At 41.1% G+C, this 22,169-nt stretch overlaps 1 protein-coding gene across 3 annotated transcripts in view; it reads right to left on the bottom strand.

Moving 5' to 3' along the window:
* Positions 1–22,169, bottom strand: part of LAMA4 (laminin subunit alpha 4) — a 140,789-nt gene that overhangs the window by 81,301 nt on the left and 37,319 nt on the right. For all 3 annotated transcript variants that reach the window (XM_043439282.1, XM_043439283.1, XM_043439284.1), the window contains 2 exons: positions 15,019–15,143; positions 10,264–10,344 (listed from right to left, as the gene is read on the bottom strand). In XM_043439282.1, coding sequence (XP_043295217.1) covers positions 10,264–10,344; positions 15,019–15,143 — 206 coding nt within the window. The remainder of the gene's footprint in view (positions 1–10,263; positions 10,345–15,018; positions 15,144–22,169) is intronic.

Consider the following 22,169-nt stretch of genomic DNA (forward strand, 5'->3'; position numbering starts at 1 on the left):
ATAAACTAAACCTGAGCCAATCAGTGCCTGGCACTGTCCCAGTCAAAATGGTTTGGCACAGGAGTGATTCAGTTGGAGTAGAGCTCCGGCTCTTGTTTGAGGGCTTTGTGAAGGCATTCTCTCCATCCGCAGGTGAATAAAGAGGCAGGTAGCACTACTGGCCCTGGCAGCCATCCTGTGACTGAAAGAAGATAGTGTGGAGATGAAGCAGAGGGCAGAGCTGAGGGAGTCCCACAGATAAGTGGAATTGGAGCCAGATGGCCATTACTCTGTAGGTTTTAGATATATAAGCCTACAGAGGCCAGATACCTAGCTGCATTTGTTGTGGGGGCAGAGCTGATGCCTATGGTCATGCCAGCTGGCCCTTAATGAAGAGAATCCAGCCCAGTTGGAGAGCAGAGACTGAAATCTTTCCAGCCTTTGCTGGCTTTGCCAAATTGCGTGCTCTGGGTGGGGCTGCCTCTGCCTGGAGGAAAAATGCCCTTCTTTACTGTTTCCAAAAGATAACCTGTAGGCCAGCAGAAGCCCTGCTGAGCGTGATGGGACCACAGGTCTCATCTGAGGGGGCAGGTGCTTCTCAGATCCTATCAACTGTTTCCACATTGTACCTGTGAGGGAATGATCTGTCCTGTCAATCTGTTTTTAAAGGAAATGTTGAAATTTGGATTTGTATGTGAAATCTGTTTTTTTTTAAAGGTTGCTTCAAACTTTGTAAGAATACTGTTTGAGCCAACATACACATTTTCTGGCTGGCTGTTGTCCCTGTTTTGCTATGGACCCTAAATCATTATTGAAGACTGGCTAAGGTGGGCTGAATAAGCTTTGGGAGTGGCTGGAAAAAATGTGCAGTCCCTTTCAAGGGACTAAAGGTTGGGCACAGGAGTTAGTTTTGATGAGAGAGAAAAAGGAAGAGAGCCAGTGAAGGTTTTCATGTGTGATAAAAGTGATGGTGAGTGAGCCCAGTGTTGGCATAAGAGTTCAGGGTGGACTGTGGGCTGGAATAGGAGACTGGGGTTGGGTGGGGAGGGCCTTGGGTGGAACCTTGGCCTTGGGAGTGGAAAGGAAGACTTTCCAAGGAAACCAGTAAGACCCAGCCAGTAATAATAAGACACCACATTTTTGAAGGCCTCCATTTAAAGCAAAAGAATTATGATTCAGAACATTTGAAAAACAGAGAAATTAAAAAAAAATCACACCTGTAATCCCAAGACCTTAACAAAATCACTGTTCAACATTTTGCATATGTTTTCCCAGGCTTTATTCCTGTCTCAGTTTTTTGATGTAATCGTAATGATGGTGTATGTTCAGTCACTTGCATTGCATCTCATGGCTTCAACTAGGTAAGTTTATTTAGTTACCACAGACACCCAGGAGGGAGGGCACGCAGGCCTGGCATTCTGAGGTTGAGAGGCTAGTTGGATTTCCCAGTCTCACATAGCCAGGAAGTGACAGCATATGACCCAGACCCTCTGACCCTGATGTTCTTTTCTTCACTCCACCCTGGACCACACTGCTGCTGCTTTACATGAATGACTGAATTCAACCAACAGAAGGACAATTCATGTCTATTTTGTGTAAGGCGTGGAGAGACAGGAAGAGGAAAAACACACAGCCTATGCACTGAAAGAACAGGAAAGGAATTAGGCATAATTATACAAACTCTAGATACGGAAGACTATGAAAAAGATAAGATCGAATGTTAAGTGCCACACAACCCACAAAGAGGAAACGTTTGACACATTTTGTTATTCATATTCATGTCTCTGTACCTCTAGTGTACAGGCCCTCTGGTCCCCAAGTCAGCATACATCATTCCTCTGTGGAACTCATGGCTGGATTGAATTTCTATCCTGGGCTGCTGTCTACCAAACAGAATATTAGGATTCTTAGGCTCACTAAAATGGGATGCGGAACTGCCACCTCGGTGTGCAACTGGGAGCCTGAGGTCCGGGAGTGAACGGACCTGTCCAAGCTCACAGAAGCCAGATGCCAGTTACTTTCTTTTCTCTGTTTGATTCCACTGTATTTGATCTCCATAGGCGGTCTCCTGGTTTTCTACAAGAGAAAAACCAAACTTTCTCTTCTCTAAGTCAGAATCTCAACCACAGTAGAGATCTACTTTGAGTTACTTTGAATTTCAAGAACATCTTTTGGTGGCAGTCTCAGAGGCAACTCTGAAGTCACAGTCCCAACTTCAACCCTACAGATGTTATAGCCTGAGAACGCAAAGGTTTTGTACTAAGCCCCTTCTGACTCCAACTTTACAGATGAGGAAACTAGACGATGAAGAAGCAGGATGACTGGTTCACCACTACAGGGCTCAAGCATTGAGTGGGACTCCCAAGGTTATACTCTTTCCACTCCACAAGTATAGCATTAATGAGTCAACTAATTAACCCATTAATGATATAACAGGTGAGTAATCAAATGCTATCTATTAATATGCCTAATTCCTGCCCTCCAAGAGTAAATTACAAAGAATACAAAAGGACCAGGAATTGGATTCAGAGTCAGCACTGGAGTCCAGGTACCCAGGACTGGTGCACTTTTATGTGCTTCCGTAATTTCATTTCTAGTTGTATTAATGACTTGATTCACTCAGAGAAAATAGAGCTGACAAATATACAATGTAAATGAAAGAATAGTGACATATGAACTTTGTCATTTCAGTCAGTGATCATATCATTTGGCAAAATGGGGGGGGGGGGAAGATGTGCTTTTTGTCAAAAACATTTTGGTCAAAAAAAATTTTTGACCAAAAACTATTATTTGGGGAGTTTTTGTAGTGCTTTCCCTGTCCTCTGCTCTTCCTCCTTTGCTTCTCTTCCCAGGGCTGCATTCTAGTCCTCACTGAATGCCTTTATCAAAGGTGCCAAAATTCCCAGCCCAGGTGGCACAGAAGCTTTTCTGAGGAGGACGTGGCTCTACAGTCATTTGGGTTAAATTAAACAAAGAAAAAAAGTATTTGTTACACAGCAGGTGCCAGATAAATGCTCTCCACTTCTCTATGAAAGACTGGGAACTAAAGCTAGGGAAATATAAGCAACCCATTCCAGGTCACAGGGCAAGAATCCAGAAGTGGAGCAGGCAAGAGTAGGCTTAATAAGATTTTTGTATAGATAACAGGTCTGACAGCTTAAGTTTGAAAAACATGATGCCTGCAGAATCAGACTAAATCACCAAATCATAATATGGTGCGTGTTCAGTCACGTCTTACTCTTTGTGAGCCCATGGGTTGTAGCCCTCCAGGCTCCTCTGTCCATGGGATATTCCCAGCAAGAATACATTTCCTACCCTAGGGGATCTTCCCAACCCACAGATCGAACCTGAGTCTCCTGCCCTGGCAGGCAGATTCTTTATCACTGCGCCATCTCAGAAGCCTGAATCATAATATAATCCTCAATAAATGTTAGTTTCCTCTTCCTCTTCATTATTTTTTTCTAACTTCAAGGTCATTATCAAAATCATTATCACTGTCATCATCATAGTCTCTGATGATATCATGTTCGGCTTTTCCTGTTAGGATTTTCAGATTCCCTTAAATTTACTTTAATTTGCCCCATTCTTCTTTCCTGATCCTTAAGCAATGAGAGCCACCTAATAAAGGCCCCTCCATCTTTAAATAAAATGTACTACTTAGGAGCAGAGGGAAGGTCACTCTGAATGAGAATGAGATTCAAAACTCCTGTCCATATGATTGTTCATTTTATAATTATTTGCATCAGAAGATAACTTAACATTTGCAACCTCTATTCAATTCTGGGTCTTTGATTTTCCAGGCTTGGGGTGAGAAGTAGGGGGTCAAATGGCGCAAGAAATGTCTGACTCTTGTCACTGCATCGAGTCTTTTTAAAGGAATAATAAATGTTCTGGGGTTTTTTAGTAAAAAAAAAGTTTTAAAGAACCATTACTGAAACAAATGTAACTCAGTGCCTACAATATTCTAGATACTGTAATGGGGGAAGAATGAAGAGAGACAGAAATAAGACACTACTGTTGAGAAGCCCACAGTTCAAAGAGATTTTTAAAAATTGTTTGACTTTGAACAAGCGGCTTAACCTCTCTGTGTCTCATTTTCTTTCTCTGTAAATAAGGATGAAAATGGTATCTCATAGGATTTTTCTTTGAGGTTTAAATATATCATTGCCTGAAAAGAAAGTGCTGACAATAGTACCTGGCATACAGTAAGCACTAGTAAATATTACTTATTATTTTTACCATTATCACTATGATCATCACCTAAATGCAACAATATGTGGTAAGCTCTACAGCTGACCCAGTGGGTGTTAAAAGCAGCAGTTCCAGTATGGGGAGTTTAAATTATGAGGTGAGACAGGGCTTTGGGAAGAGATAGATAGGGCCCAGAGTAGGCTAAATAACTCGGAACTTATTGGGAAAAGCAGCATGTTTGAGCTATTTTGCAAAGTACTAAAGAAAGAGGCTCATGTCTTTCCTATTTTAGACCAGTGTTGCTCAAACATGTATCTTGTATGGATCCTTGTAAAAAGGAAAACATTTACATAGACTATCTCTTCCAGTGCTCACTTAAATCATCCTTAAATACTTCAAACAGAAAACTAAGTAGTAACTCTTTATGTCTATGACTTTTATGTATCTTGAAAAACCAGGATAAATTTTCCAAATAAAACACAACAAAACTATAACATGAATCGAATTCAAATTAACAGCATCATTCAGGCAACAGATGATGTTGTCGCAACTGAATGACCACTTGCAATGTGACATGGTAGAGGCCTGTTTGACTTTAGCAGGCATGGCCTGCCCGGTGCTGTGTGATGACTCAGTTCAGTTCAGTTCAGTTGCTCAGTCATGTCCAACTCTTTATGACCCCATGGACTGCAGTTTTCCAGGCTTCCCTGTCCATCACCAACCTCTGGAGCTTGCTCAAACTCATGTCCATCAAGTCAGTGATGCCATCCAGCCATCTTGTCCTCTGTCGTCCCCTTCTCCTCCCGCCTTCAATCTTTCCCAGCATTAGGGTCTTTTCAAACGAGTCAGTTCTTCATATCAGGTGGCCAAAGTATTAGAGCTTCAGCTTCAGCATCAGTCCTTCCAATGAATATTCAGGACTGATTTCCTTTAGGATTGACTGACTTGCTCTCCTTGCAGTCTAAGGGACTCTCAAGAGTCTTCTCCAACACCACAGTTCAAAAGCATCAATTCTTTGGCGCTCAGTCTTCTTCATGGTCCAACTCTCACATCCATACACGACTACTGGAAAAACCATAGTTTTGACTAGATGGACTTCTGTTGGCAAAGTAATGTCTCTGCTTTTTACTACACTGTCTAGGTTGGTCATACCTTTTCTTTTAAGGAGCAAGCATCTTTTAATTTCATGGCAGCAGTCACCATCTGCAGTGATTTTGGAGCCCCCCAAAATAAAGTCTGTCACTGTTTTCATCCCCATCTATTTGCTATGAAGTGATGGGACTAGATGCCATAATCTTAGTTTTCTGAATGTTGAGTTTTAAGCCAACTTTTTCATTCTCCTCTTCCATTTTCATCAAGATGCTCTTTAGTTCTTCTTTGCTTTCTGCCATCAGGGTGGTGTCATCTGTGTATCTGAAGTTATTGATATTTCTTCCAGCAATCTTGATTCCAGCTTGTACTTCATCCAGCCTGGCATTTTGCATGATGTACTCTGCATATAAGTTAAATAAGCATGGTGATAATATATAGCCTTGATTTGGAACCAGTCTACTGTTCTATGTCCAGTTCTAACTGTTGCTTCTTATCCTGTATACAGATTTCTCAGGAGGCAGGTAAGGTGGTCTGGTATTCCCATCTCTTGAAGAATTTTCCACAGTTTGTTGTGATCCACACAGTCAAAGGTTTTGGCATAGTCAATAAAGAAGTAGATGTTTTCTGGAACTCTTTTGCTTTTTCTATGATCCAACGGATGCTGGCAATTTGATCTCTGGTTCCTCTGCCTTTTCTAAATCCAGCTTGAACATCTGGAAGTTCATGGTTCACATACTGTTGAAGCCTGGCTTGGAGAATTTTAAGCATTTCTTAGCTAGTGTGTGAGATGAGTGTAACTGTATGGTAGTTTGAACATTCTTTGGCATTGCCTTTCTTTTGGGACTGGAACGAAAACTGACCTCTTCCAGTCCTGTGGCCACTGCTGAGTTTTCCAAACTTGCTGGCATATTGAGTGCAGCACTTTAAGAGCATCATCTTTTAGGATTTGAAATAGTTCAACTGGAATTCCATTACCTCCACTAGCTTTGTTCGTAGTGATGTTTCGTAAAGCCCACTTGACTTCGCATTCCAGGATGTCTGGCTCTAGGTGACTGATCATGCCATCATGGTTATCTGGGTCATTAAGATTTTTTTGTATAGTTCTTCTGTGTATTCTTGGCAACTCTTCTTATTATCTTCTGCTGTATGATGACTCAGTTTGCCTCAATGTCGTCTTTGGGCCTCCAGCTATCTGTAATGTCTCACTGACACACCATCAGCCATTTATTTTCTCCTTAGCTCTGAGGCAGATAGATCCTCCTGTATTATAACATGGTACTACAGAATGTATAGAACATGTTTCAGTGAACTTTTTTACCCTTGGGAATATCACTGAAATAAAACACAAAATTAAGAAAAAACTCGCTGAGAACCCATGAACCTCCACAAATATTTCCGAGGACACCTGTGGCTCTTGAGTCCCAGTTTGGGAAACACTATTTTATACTTTGTGGGTGTGGTATCAAAGGTTGAAACCGAGCAGTAGTTCACAAGCCAGTGAGAGGATTGCTGTGAGAACCCAACAGGGCGTCAAAATATGGGTCCCCCAGCTTCACCTGAGAGGTCTCTTCTCAGTGGGGCATAGAGGGGTTTAGGCAGGGCCCTGGAATCCAAAGGTTTCCAGGAGATACATACACAAAGTCAGACTTGAAAACCACCTTTGATTAAATGATCTCTAAGTACAGAAACACCCAGCGCGTTCTTGTTTGGACGAATGAGATAGATATCCATACAAACCAGCTACATATTTTGAAAAGATCTTGTGGGCAAATTTGAGTTTACAAATTAACTGAAAACATATTAGATGAAATTTAACTGGAAAAACTTAACAATCTGATGATTAAACTCAAAACAGAGCCCCCCACCCCCCTTCAGTTCCAGAGTCAAACAAATCACAAGCAGTTGAGGCCACCTCCTGTGAGATGACCCAGCCCCTCCACGGGAAGGAAATCTCTCCTTCCACTACAGTTGTGAAGAGCCTCTGTTAGCCTTCTCTTTGGCATTTCCTTTTTTCTGTCTGGCAATCAATGCTTTTGAGGTTTGTCTCCTGCCCTAGCTTTGACTTCATTGAGGACAAGAGACCATATCTTACATGTATCACATCCCTACCTGCTCCACCACAATCTGTTTCTGTACTCATTTCTATTTTGAGGAAGAGTTCCCTGGATTATCAAGTCAAGTTTCAATGTAAAAGACCTCAGTACATTCTCTTTAAAAGAGCAGGGTGTGAGGAAGGGTGGACAGGAAATATGGAGAAATTTGCTCTAAGTGATCCTCCCCCAAAGCAGATGAGAGGCCTTAGAAGAGATGCATACTTCCAGGGCCCCTGTAGATGTAGCCTCCTGTCAAACAGAATCTAGTCAACAGATTAACCATTTTTCTCCTCCATATCAAAAGTTCATCTAGCTCATTAATCATCAACGTTTAAAATAGGAGACTCTTAGGAAGACATTTGGGAAAAGCAGAATGGGAGAATACAAATGTTTAGCCCAAACTTTTCAAATCCTGGTTCTCCCACTTAGCAAGTGATGTGACTTTAGACAAGTCAGTTTCTTCACCTGCAAAATGATAAAATATGAGCACCTCTAGGGGTAGTTATGAGGCTGAGAGAGGACACAAGAGACAATCATAGTAAAGGCACCATTTCTAGTTAAGGAAACAGATTCAGGGAAACAAGCCAACTTGTCCCAAGCACACATTATGCCAGTGGTGGAAACAGGACAACAGGCTCAATGACTCACACTGTCTCCAGTTAATTATCATTGAGCATTTATTAAGTGCCAGGTGCCATACTAAGAACGTCTCAGTATTCCTCACAACAGTCTTATGAGGTGGGTATTTTTCATTTTTTTCATTTCTAGAGATGTGGAAACTGCCACATAGAGATCAAATAATTTACCCAGGAGGATCATAAAGGGATCATAAAGGAATCCAAAGCTGAGAGACGGACTCAGACAAGCTGACGCTACATCTCAGCACTTTACTTCCACCTCCCAAACTGGTGCTCTCCCCTCCATCCTATCAATCCAGGTCCAGCTAAGCAGCAGATCTCACTGAGCCTTGCTGATTAATGCCAGGTTCCAGGAGCCTCCAGTGTGTGCCGGGGGATTTATCAACCACAGCTCCACGTCTGAGGGTACATGCTGTCTTGTGCCAGGTCCCCCGCCGTCGCTGACAGAACCCCATCCACACCCCTGTGTGACTGTGTAGAACTGAGCCCTTGGGGCCCGGATTACATCACTTCTGGGGGAATGTGTGTTCGGTCAGCAGGACTCTAAGACTATTAATTCCCCTCTCAGGAGCCATCCAGCACCCATTAGCCAGTAATATTGCTTAATCTTTATCAGACTAAACTGAGTTTAACCTCAGACACTGATGAGAAAAAAAGCTCCATCGCTGGCTGTTGAACAACCTCTCACACCCTGGGGAGCCAGACAATGAATAAATCAGATGGTTCATGTTCCTGGGCCCCCACATAAAGAAATACAGAAAAAGTGTATCACCAACATTCATCAGCTGAAGATTGTCTGATCATCTCTAGCAGTCCCCCTAAAGGATGACATTCACATGGTCTCTTAGCTTTCATGTTCCTCTTCCCTTACAGTAAAAAGGGGGGAAATCCCACAACTCTTCAGCAAAAGAATTATCCATATTTTGCATATATAATAATTACAATAACAATCTCCTCAAAATATAGAGATTTTCTATGTTCCACAGACACTGTGGCTTTTTCAAAAGAGTTCCAGAGCTACACTTTGAGAGATGGAGGGTGTTTTCTTTGAGAGATGGAGGATGTGGAATGGTAATTAAGGTTTACCTTTTGAACCCTAGGCTGAGTTTCTGAGCCCCACCCAAGGCAGTAGGCAGTGTGCTGTGTGAAGTGAGCGCCCCACAGCTGTGGGGATATGGGACTAGATGTCTGACTGGTTCTTTCTGGCCCTTCCTTCCCTGTCTTGAGGACATCACGCATCATTTTGCTGCCTAAATACATGGGGAGGCTGACGTTAGTGGCATTTCTGTTAAAAATAAGAAGGCCTCTCTGTGAGACTCTTTTAGTGAAAGCCCTTTTATCTTAGAAACCTGTGAGCAGCTGAGGGAGGATGGGAAATATCTTGCCAGAAATCATTTGGTGGGAAGCCGTGCACTCTTGCTTGCCAAGTCCTTTCCTGTTTGAGCAAAGCCCAAAGCAACTTAAAAAAGTGTTAGGTATAAATACCAAAAAAGGGATTCAGAAAATCCAAACTCATGGAATTACTTTTCAGGAGAGGAAATGGTATAAAAAATAGGCTAAATAATAGGTTTGTGCCTTTTTCAATGTATCACTGTATTAACTGACCAGTTAATAGAAAAAGGAATGCCTGAAGAAGTCTTTCTCCTTTCTCCCTCTCTTTTGGACATTAATTATTGTACTACTAGTTCTCAGTGAGAGAGAGAGAAAGGACCATTGCCAAAACCATCTCTTCAAAATACAGACATTCATTTTCCTCTTTCCTTACCCATTTATCCTGCGATGTAGCCATGGACGCCTATGGAGCATTCTTTTTTTTTTTTTTTAATTAATTAACTTACTTTTGACTGCACTGAGTCTTCGCTGCTGCCTTCTCTAGCTGTGGTGAGCGGGGGCTACTCTCTAGCTGAGGTGCACAGGCTTCTCACTGCAGTGGCTTCTCCTGTCGTGGAGCACAGGTTTCCGTGGCTGTGGCGCATGCAGTTAGTTGCTCTGTGGCACGTGGGATCTTCCCTACCCAGGGACTGAACCTGTGTCCCCTGCATTGGCAGGCAGATTCTTATCCACTGGACCACCAGGGAAGTCCCTAGGGAGCATTCTTATAGTTGTATCTGAGGCATGGGGTTTGGGAAAGTTCCCCCAAAAGGTTCTGAAATGCTGTCCCTCATTCCTTCTTAAGACCTATTGAATGAGAGCATGGCAGAACTGACGAATGTGGGAAACAGGAAGTTTCCTTTTACCCTCACAGAGCACAGGGGTGTTCAGGAGCCTACCTTTCGCAATTAGGTCCAGCATAGTTTTCTTTACAAATACACCGAACAGCTCCGTTTTTCCTATAGCAGGACTCTGCAAAACTAGAATTGAAAGAGAATATTAGAAGTCAGTTCCATACATCACTGAAGAGGTTGTCTTAATTTTGATTAGATCATCTCTACCTTGGTCCCCCTCAAGTTCAAATGGGTGTGATCACTTGCTTCATTTAAATTAAATCTCCCTCCTTTTAGGAAAGCTTAGAATATCAGGCTCAGACAGAAAGTGACACACCACTGGTGACACCATTTCCATCTACCTCATTTATTTTTCCATAGAGGCACTTCATTATTTTGACTTGAAACAGTGGGAATTTGCAGAACATCATGTATATTTGTGTGTGTGTATGTGTGTGTGTGTGTGTGTGTGTGTGTATTTAATGCAAGTCTAAACCACATATTCCAAAGCTGGATATAAAATAAGCAAATTTTACCTGTGATTTTAGATTCATATGAGAATTTTCTTTTTTTTTCCCATCACTTTCTGTGTATTCACTTGGAAGTTTTCTTCTTTTTTTCCTGCATTAACTCTCTTTCACTCTTCAACATCATGAGCCAGATGTTGCTGTATAATCTTTATAAAGATTATATGCCTTATAATCTTTACAGAGCTTTAATTTCTTTCCTGTGTACCTTAAGGGATGGGAATAAAGGGTGCAGGGACTGGCTCAACTGACCAAAGTCACAAAGCAAGTACTCAAGCAAAAAAACAGGACCCACAGTAAAAGGGTTCTAGTCCATGAAACCCTCTCTTTTGATTCTTCTTCTTTTTTTGATAATAAAAAGTAGGACACAGAACAGAAAACAAACACACACTGTTTCAGCAGAATAAATAATTATCAAGGCAGGGAAATGGATTATTACTCTATTTGTTTCGAAAATTCTACATTGACAGGAATCTATCCCTATGAGGATGGTATACAAAATTTTAAAGACTTTTAAATTAGTTTTGGCTTAGGTACTATACAATCCACGGAGTGTGACCTGCTGTTCTCACATTTCTGCATGTATCAGCAAAGACCTAATGGTCTTTGGAGGAAAGCAAATGAATATGTTTGCTTTGTGTGAATGCATTTATAAAATCAATCAGAAAACAACATGTGCTTCTCAGTAAAAGGCAGTACACACAACTTATTTTCTCTAGCGGTTTGGTTAAAAACACTCCAATGAATTACATTTCTTTGGCATTTATCCTTTATTTTTCTTGTTCTTATTCCTCAGCCTTCTTGAAGAAACACTATCAGTTAGGCGTCCAGAACATGCATATTTCTTTGAAGATGTTCCACCCAGTGGCCCACCCATGGCTTGAAGGAATGAAAGATTTGCCTGGAAAGATTTGCCTGGAGTTATCTTCTTTGAGCTAAGGTCCTACTGTTTCGAACAGATGACATTTTCCTTACTTGGTGCAATTATTAGTAGACATGGAAGATGTCTGGCCAAACCCCAAATAAATAACTAAGCTCTGTGCAAATGGACCCTGGAAACAGCTATGTGACCACTGGTCTTGGTGGAGGGAGACGCAGGGGCAGTAGGGCCATCGAGAGCTCCTTTTTTTGTTTTTCATCAGCATTAACTGTTTACATTTTGCTTACGCTAAAGTCTGTTTGGAGCTAGGGAAATGAAATCACTGTGCCTTTCTCAGCCCACACTAACAACCACAGTGCCCTCTCCAAGTGGAAGGGAGTCTTACGCTTTTGAAAAACCCTCAGGGAACTTAAAGGAAAACAGACTCAGCACTGTTTGTTTGCAAAACTCCCTCAAGCATCACTCTCTTGCTTTCAAATGTGGCTCTTGTAACTGGGGATCCAAATCCTGGGTCTGTAGGCTCAACTAGTGTATCTTTCTAACGGAACTGAGATTCCACACATGGTGCCTTTCTGAAAGCTCAAATAAAAGTCCTGGCACTTTGATTTTTATAGAAAGCAGCAATATGAATGATTTTTATAGAAAGCAGCAATATGAATTTTAAGAAAAGCTGAAAGAGGCAGTGGGGAGTCTGATTTTATATGATATTTGATTTGTATTTGAGATTAGTTAACTCAGTCAATAATAAGGCCAGATCAAAGACTAGCACTTTATAGGATCCAGGCCAATTTGTCCTATTCTATGATTACAGACTACTCCCGGCTTTTTGGAGCCAGTTTTCTCCCCGAAGGGATTCAGGAAATAAACTATTGCCACTACAGAGAAAGCAGATCTCTCCCACCCTCCCCCATTCCTCCATACTCTCACATATGTTCTTTACTTATAGGTTGTATATTTTTGCTTTTGTGTTAACTTTCAACAGGTTTTTTCATCTCATATCTGTCCTCTAGAAACTTCAGCTTTTATATCTGTGAATACGTACCTAACTGCACAATCCATTCCCTAAGTCCCTCAACTGCTCTTCTGAACTCAGATCTACACACACCAGCAGAGAAAGAATATGGGTGGAAATGGTATTTCTTGGTGCCTATGGAACTACCTGTGTTTTCTCTTTCAAGACAAGAACTTCATTACCCGACTGGCAAGTTTCTGTTTATTTTATTTAAAAGCATTAACAGTCTTCAAAACAGCTTTTTGATGAACTAAGACATTGGATAATCTGTCTCATAGATAAAAAGGTCATTTGCTTTAGAAGTGTCAAAATACTGTTGTAATCTGATCTATTTTAAGGAAGGCAGGAGTTTTTGACCATTCTCTTCACAACTGTGACCAACAACCAGTACATGATTGGCATGTAATAAGTGATTAATATTTATTGATTTTATGTAGGTAAGACTTCTCAGCCAATGAGGTTCCAGAAGCCTCATATCTCAAAGCATTAATGTCACATAATTTAGATAAGTAATTGTCATATGTATGGTGCAAAAAAGTACAAAAGTCAGACAACATAATGAAGAATTTGGGATTACCTTTCTAATTCCTCTGTTAATTTCTAAAGAAACTGCAGCTCTAAGCTTATAAACCTGCTTTGAGCAGATGATGCTATATAACAACTTTGTTCATGTGGGAGAATGAGTGAAACCCGTTATTAGAAAGTTAGAGGTAAATATATTTAACAAAATAACTACACCACGGTAAGGGAACAGCACACTGAACACGCCGTCAGATGTGGTTAAGACTCATGCTTGAGAGCAGACTATTAATGACCAATCAAATAATATATCTAGGTGGAGCAAAGGGAGCTCATAAATCAGGACAAGCTTGCATAAAAAGAACAGAACACAGTGTTTGAGTTTCCAGCCTCACTCTCAGTACCATCCATTTTGTGCACACTATTAACACCACTGAACATGAAAAATCACAAAGCAAGGGCTAAGGCAGTTTAATGGTTTCTAAAGAAAGATGGGACTGTAAAACTTTAACTTCTTCATTGCCTGCCAGACTCATCAGAGGATCTGAACAAATCACAAACTATTAGGCGAAATGTTAGGTGATATTGGTGTTCAATAAAGGGGAAAACAGTTAGGGGGAAACGGTTGTCATCTCTTTTCTCTTTATAAGAAAGCGTGTGTGATGATATTACTTATATATGGAATCTAACATATAACACAGATGAACTTATCTATGGAACAGAAACTGATTCACAGACATAGAGAACAGACTGGTGGTTGTCAGGTGGCCTGAGAGGGATGGGAGAGGGATGGATTGGGAGTTCGGGATTAGCCGATGCAAACTATTATATGTAGGGTGGATAAACAACAAGATCCTATTATATAGCACAGGGAACTATATTCAATATCTTGTATTAAGCCATAATAAAAAAAAAAAACATGAAAGAGAGAGAGAGAGTGTGTGTGTGTGTGTGAGTGAGTGAAACAGAGAGAGACAGAGAGTGTATGTGTGTATGTAAGGCATTCAGGACTTTTTCTAGTTATTTTATATGCATTATTTAATCTTTACAACTATCAAGGAAATATTACATCCAAACAATTAGAAGAGCACCTGATAGAGAGTATGCAAAATGCTGGAAAACTAAATACCATTATATCATTTCAATTCTACATTACATTCTACACTTTTAAGTCAATAAAATGGCTAGTCCTGACTTGACTACTGGATTTATACATATATGTGCCTGAAAAGAATTCCATTATTTCCACTAAGATGTATGTGCATTGTCTTTTTTTAATTAATTAATTTATTTTACTTTACAACATTGTATTGGTTTTGCCATACTATGTGTATTGTCTTTAATTTCTCATTCAGGAAACACAGCCAGAAGTGAAAATTCATTTTCTCAGAAATCTTCTATGTGCTGACTGGTCTAAAGCACTCTGTTTATCTATGCTCTACTTCTAACTGAAAATCCACTTAGCTGCCACATGTAGTAAAGCTCTGCTCTGCGGGAGTCAGAAGAAACCAGTACTACTGAAAACACTGAATTATAATATCTGTGGGCATCACCATTTGCAATCTCTCTAGGTCAAGGGATAGTCGAGAAAAAATGGGAATAGCCTTGCTTATAAAGCTTGGGAAACTTCATTGTGTCTGTGATGCGTCCTGCGACCCACCCCCAACATAGGGAACAGAGTCACCACCTATACTGCAAGTGTTTACGTTTTCTTGAAAGTGGATTCGGGCTAGAAAACTTTCCTGTATCTTTTCCAGTCTCATTGCAACAGGAGATACTCAATTTTGATTGTACAAAACCCCTAGAACTCTGTATAGGGAGAAAAAAGAAAAGAAAAACAAAGGGGATAAGCAGTAGAAAGGCTATTTTCCTTTAAGACTTACTTGGCAACATGAGGCAGGGGGCAGGGGCATGGCTGGCAGAACCGGGGGGGTCCCCTGATGGCATCTCCAATATAACCATCTAGACATTTCTCACAGTGCTCGCCTGTTGTGTTCCGCTGGCAGTGCTATGGACAAAAAGATAAGAAAATTGACAAGGGCACACAAAAAATTTTATACACAGCAAATGTGGGAATCAAGCAGTATTTCAAGCAAAAGGGATATCGGCCTGACAAAACAGATGGTATGTAATGATACCTACTGGTCAGCACAGAGGAGCTATGCTGGCCCCGGTGGATGCTACAAAGTGTGAACCATGGGGAAGACTTCTGCACATGCACTGGCAGCCTGGGGGCTCTCTTCAGAGTTGGTGTGAAGAGCAGATTATTAGTCATTCATTTCAATTCAGAATGATAATCAGAATAATCAAGCTCTGAATATCCTAGAAGCATCAGTTTACTGACTAGGAATAAATATGAAATGAAAAAAAAAAATCCCGTCCTGGTAAACACTAGGGGGAACATTTTAAGAACTTATGGGCTCAGAAGAATAAAATGTGTCCAAGTAAAGTATAAATGGACTAGAAGGTAGATAAAGAATATTCAGCTAATGGACTGGTATCTGGCATAATGATATATGAGAAATAGTAAGCTGGTTTATTGTGTGATTCTTCCATTTATGGTAGGGATAATTGGAAGAAAAGCTCACAACAGTTGATTCTTCTGCCTAGAATGCCTATTTATCATTCAAGATCTGTACCAGGCCTTTGAGAGCTTCAGGATTCCTTCCTGATGACTCCTCGATCCTTCCCTCCTTTCCTACGCACATTATCATCAGCTCCCAGCCTCAGGTGGCACAATGGTAAAGAACTCACCTGCCAATACAGGAGACATAAGAGACGCGGGTTCAATTACTGGGTGGGAAAGATCCCCTGGAGTAGGAAACAGCAACCCGCTCCAGTATTCTTGCCTGGGAAATCCCATGGACAAAGGAGCCTGAAGGACTACAGTGCATAGGGCTGCAAGGAGTCGGACGCAGCTGAGCACACACAGCCAGCCAGCCTCAGCAGTGCCTCCCCCTGCACTGTCTCTCAGCATTGCGCTGCCATCAACTGAAATGGAGCGGTACTCAGCAGCTGTTTGTTGAACTGCTGGATTAATTTCTCACTAGTCCTCTGTAAGAGGCAGTGATGCAGGTCTACTGGTATTTTCTCCAACTGGACTAGACTAGATAGCACAGGGCAACGCCAGTAGCATGACGATGTTTTCATCTGTATCGTCACCAGAGTGTATGTAAAGTTTGATTGGCTTTTCAGTGAAAAACTGTACTACTAGAATTAGAACCCCACTGAAGAGACACCATACTGTTTGAGCAATTCCCTTGGAAACACCTATGCACCAGAACTGTAACAGTTAACTTTTTCAAACAGGGCTCTGTGGAGGAATCTTGGGGAAGGCAAGACGGAGGGACTGTGAACTTAACTTTGAGCTCTTTATTTTGTCTCTACGTTCTATGTTGAGGTTCAAAATAAAATAATAGTGAAGTCCTGCTCTAAACATTTTATGTGGATTAACTAATTTAATTTTCATAATAATTCTAAGGTCCCATTTTTTTTTCACACTTTACAAAATGAATAGAGATACAAGGAGGTTAAGCAAATTGCCCAGTGTTACACAGACAGTAGGTATGTCTCAAAAGTGAGATTTCAGCTCAGGCAATCTGGTTCCAGAAGTTAGGCTGGAAATTCCCGTATTATACTGCTTCTCCAGTGTGTTGGAGAAAAGGTTCCTTTCCCAAAAGAGTCATAAAATGACTGCATTGGAAACTGTCATACTGTTTCACTAACAGTTTGAACTTCAAATCAAGTGCAACATACTAGACAGTGGGCCACACCCATCATGGTTGAACGTTCTTTAGCCAATTGATAGCCATCAGACGTGGACCACCTTTGACTCCTGATTAGAAATACGTTAACAGAATAGGATTAAGAGGCTAGTTCAGGACACCTGACTGTTGAGAAACTGAAAAATAGAGTGTGATGTGCAGACAAGATGTTAACATATTTCCCTCACTGTTCGTAGTGCTGCGTCACGTGATGAGTGAATCTTCAGCAAATATTCATTGAAAAGAAAGAGGAAGGCCGAAGTGGGAAAGGGTGAATTAGTATCTGGAGCAAGTGAAGGAAATTCACACACAGCCAGAGCCAGCTCAAAACTGGTGGCAGTCTCTTATCCCCGGGAAAACCAATGAGCCCTGTCCAACCACCCAGAATTTAAGCCATAAGCAGGGCTTCCCAGGGGGCACTAGTGGTAGAGAACCCACCTGCCAATGCAGGAAATGTAAGAGACATGGGTTCGATCCCTGGGTCGGGAAGATCCCCCTGGAGGGAGCCATGGCAACACATTCCAGTATTCTTGCTGGGACAATCTCTAGGACAGAGGAGCCTGGCAGGCTACAGTCCACGGGATCACAAAGAACTGGACATGACTGAAGTGACCTAGCACGCAGCACAAGCCATAAGCAATCTGGCAGGCTGCTCTAGAGTGGGGTCAAACTCGTCCGAGTCCTTGTTGGACAGATGAAACCCATCTGTGCAGAAGAAAACAGGACTGTTGTCAGATGTCAGACCATTCTTTGCGACTCCATGGGTGCTTTGGCTTCCTGGTCAGGGCCCTATTTCTGCCATGGCAGCCACAGAGAGCAATTACCCTCAAGCGCAAAGCCTCCAAATCACTATGACCTCTAAGTGCTCAGAATGCAAACACTGACTTTAATCATCTGCCTTCTTTTAAAGAGCTTGCTATGAAATTTCCTAAAAGGTAAATGAAGTACATTCTGTGAGATTGGCAGGGACAGTGCTGGCAGCAGGGAGAATTCCCTAGCTCGTCCGGTTTCTAGATGGTTGAATTTGAACAAGTCAGTTGACTTTCCTAGGTCTCTATTCTCTGTCTGTAAAACAAAGATCTAGCTGAGACAGTATACAATGTCTCTTAAATCTTTTACTCTGAGACTGCCAATATCCTTTACTTTCATTGTTCTGCCATTTAAAAATCAGAAAGGAAAAAAAAGACAACAATAAATAGTATGTTGTTGTTGGGAAAATTAAAATTAAATTAATTAAATTAATTTTTTAATAAAACTGACCTCACTTAAAAATGAAAAAAGCATTCTGAATCTTTGGCCAATGGTTAAGAAAGCCATGTCTGGACAGTCAATCGCAGATTAGGTGTCAGGAATGACATCTGGGCACCAGCTGTGTCTCCTTCATGTGAGAAATGGAGGCTCTAGACACCTGGGCCACAGCACCAATATAAGGTGAGAAGAAAGCCTAAAAGCATCAGGTTAGTGGCTGGTCAGATGCTTCATGGGTCACTGTAGTCTGTCTAGACTTGTGGTTCTCAAAATATGTCCAGGGAGATGGCAGTGAGAAGCTCACTGAGGCTGGAATAGAAATCCTTGAAGGATTTTAGAAAAGGGGATGCCTTGATATAAGTTGTTTTTAAAAAATATCTCCATTGCTAGTGAGGAAGACAGATTAGGGAAGGAGAGTCTGGAGCAGGGCATCATGAGTAGTTGGGAAAGTGTACTAGTCATCAGGGAGGGATGCTGTGGGCATGAATTAAGACAGCAGGATGGCACAGAACAGAGGAGGCTCTCTCCTAGGTTGAACTAGTAGGATTTCGTGTCCAGCTATACATCGGTGAAAAGAAAAAGGAAGCTGATGAAGCACGCAGGACATCTAAGTGTGGAGGATTGGCAGAATGGTGCTGTCATTAACTGAGGTGGGGAATACGAAAGGAGAGACATGATCAGGGTTGGGAGAAGGAACAACAATGTATAGAAAACTTATTACCTGTATTGGTTCTCATCATATTATTATGCTAGGGGCATAAAGCACCAGGGGACTCCACTGGGCTAGCCATCCTTAGAATCCTTTGCACATGTAATTTTATGACTTTATTTCAAAACTTTAGCTAGCATGGAAATGAATCACTATTTGCAAAATTTGGGATTTTCCAAGCTTGCAACAGATTGGAAAATTGTCAAGATTTTAATGTAAGAATTACGCTCTTGATTTAGATACTAATTTTATAGTTGCATGTAAAACATGAAAAAAAATTCCCTTTTTCTCAGTTTCTTCTTTCTCTTTGACACCTAATGAGGGTGTTGGTTTACCGATCTCATGTGTAGTCTTAAAGGGACTTAGATTGGTTGATTTTGGCTTTGCACACATAAAGGAGAGTCTGAAAGTCACAAGAAAAATGCTACAGAAATTAGAGATGTAAAATCTTTGCTTTCCTGAATTAGGTTTTAATTAGGTTTTGAGAGTAATAAAAAATTCATTAGCCTTAAATATGCTGAATTACTTCCCTTTCTCCATTGTGCTTAGGGTGAGGTAGTAGTTCATCTGAACATCAATCTTTTTAATTATAAAATTATTACAGACAGTTGTAGAACACTTGGGCAGGTATACTATAAAGTGAAAAGACGAAAATAAAAATCCATTCACATTTCCACCAGCCAGATGTGAACACTTAACAGCTTGATGGTTTTTTCTCTAGGTTTCAATTATGTTTTTGTGGTTGAGTGATTTCAAATCTATTTTCATTCAGATTTAGCTTTTTTTTTTTTCCCCTGAAATTCTGGCACAGACCTCAAAATCTCTTTGTCTTTTTTTTTTTTTTGATTGTTACTGAGCAAGTGGGGGTTTCTGCATAGATTTCTGAAGCTCTCATGGTCCTCATGCTTTGAAGTTCATTACATTGGTCACATCCACAGGCATTTTCAACTAGTGTTCTGCCCTACAATCCTTCAGTCCACACAGTGGAGGCCACTTAACTCAGATCCTAGAATAGTATCAGGCAGATAAGTGGTACTCAAAAAATGCTTATTTGTTAAGTGGATAAATGAAATCAACAAATCAATCCTTAGTCAAAAGAATCTAAGGAACCCTGTGTAAGTGGTGAATTTCAAGTTAGATTTTCTCCACCCTAGTTCTGGTCAGTGGGCCCCATGCTTTCTGCTAATGATGAAGCACCGGTTCTTTAGATGGTAACTGGCCTTAGTCATGACCTCTTCTTGGTTCTCTGTACCTAGCCTCTAGAACTGGGATAAAGTATGGGTTATCAGTGACCAGGCATTCCCATCACTAGCCATCTGTCTCCTCTATTTCTACACCTTAATTCCTTTCTCATGCCTCTTTCAGGTGCTTTCCTAGAGAATCTACCATGCCCACTGGAGCTGCCTGGCCTCTGGGGCTCCGCCCGGCTGATTCTGCTGAAAACTCTGCCCAATGCACCAAAATTCTGATAAGATGCAAGGCAGCCCTTTGAAAAGACCATCAGTACATATTGGATTTCATTAGTTAAGCTACTTGTCATTTGGCCACCTTTCTGCATTTGGAGAATTGGCAATCCTCTTATAAAGAAATCTCTAAGTTTTTTGGTATGTCTAAAATGGTAGCATAACTTTGTCTACTCTCTGCATTTTATTGTCAAATGACTTAGTTTCTTAAATTCAGTTTGTAAAATACAAGGTTAAATTGAAACTGAATATGGGAATGGAGGGAGAATTAAAAACAAACAGGGGAAGACAAGACAGAGGAATTACAAGCCTTCAAAATAAAATGAAACAAAAGAAGGCTGTTTATTTTTGGTTGCTTATGCAACCAAGGTGGGAGAAATGAGTTAGGTCAGGCGAACTATAAGAGCTGACTGAAACCCTGGTGCCCAGAGTGAGCTGCCAGGTGTTAGGTGGAGCTGAGAACGAGCCGGGGTTACAGCTCCTAAGGGCAGGAGCTGAGAAGCTGGCCCTGCTTGACCAGCAAACTGGAACGAGGATGACAAAGGTAACAGAAAAATGTGAGTTTGATTCCAATGTGCCACCACAGACAATGTATTTGCCAACTAGGTAACAACATATTCTTTTCATATTGGCAAGTCTCTTCTGTTTCCTCACTTACATTTAATGTTAGTCACTCAGTCGTGTCTGACTCTTTGCAACCCCATGGTCTGCAGCCCGCAGGCTCCTGTTCATGAAATTCTCCAGGCAAGAATATTGGAGTGGGTCGCCATTTCCTTCTCCAGGGGATCTTCCTGACCCAGGAATTGAACCTGGTCTCCTGCATTGCGGGCAGATTCTTTACAGTCTCAGTCATCAGGGAAGCCCATCATCTAGTCTTACTTACCTAAATTAAATTTACAGGAATATAGATACATATTTAGCTCTTGGAGATAAGATTGTGTGTGACTTTTCACTCTGAATTCCATGTATAGTATATATCTGTGTTTTTTTGTTTGTTTGTTTGTTTACTTTGAGCATATATTACTTTAATCGGGAAAAGACACTTCCCTCTAGGTAGGGTGAGGTGGAGGGACCACTTTTAGGATAAGTAAGATGGCTTTTTTTTTAATGTTCTGTCTTGGAACAAAGTAATTACAGGAAGACTGGGAACTGACCTGAGTGTGTTTATAAATGTTTATACCCAAGTCCATCCCCAAACTTTTATCAGAACCTTGTATGCCCCAGAAACTATGAAGGAATCACATGACGACCGCCCCCTTTGGAAGCTCAAATCCAGGTCAAAGATAAAACCACGATAGTTCCTTTTTTGACAAGGTCATTGTAAGGAAGAGTAGTTTTATCATAGCTCTCCATAGGCATAACAGGAGGGATTTTTTTCCCCCCTTTAATTTACTTCAGTCTTCCATCTTACTGACTGCCTAAAAGCAGCTGATGGTCTGGCCAGTCCCTATTGTCTTACACTTAAATAAACCAGATAACGAAGAGCCCTTAATTGGTCAAATTATCAGAGATGTACATTATTAGTTCAAATGCATTCATGGGATTCTCTTTTCAAATGTCACTGGGATTAAAATAACAGGAAACCGGAGATGGAAGCATTAGAAAGGGGTCGATTTGGCAGCTGCGTGTGCCTACACTGCTACAGAGGACATCCTGGATGTAATGGTTATTTAAGAAGATGGGGGAAGGGGAAAATAGAAACACCAGGACTAAACAAACACTACAATGCATTAGCAACCTTTAGTGTTTGCCACTTACTTCTGTCCCTAGAAAAATGCGAATTGTTAGGTTTAAAATAAATGGAAATGTTCTAATTTGCATCTTAATGGCATGCATGAGTAAAATAACAC

Source organism: Cervus canadensis, chromosome 20, assembly GCF_019320065.1.
Source record: "Cervus canadensis isolate Bull #8, Minnesota chromosome 20, ASM1932006v1, whole genome shotgun sequence".
Taxonomy (NCBI): domain Eukaryota; kingdom Metazoa; phylum Chordata; class Mammalia; order Artiodactyla; family Cervidae; genus Cervus; species Cervus canadensis.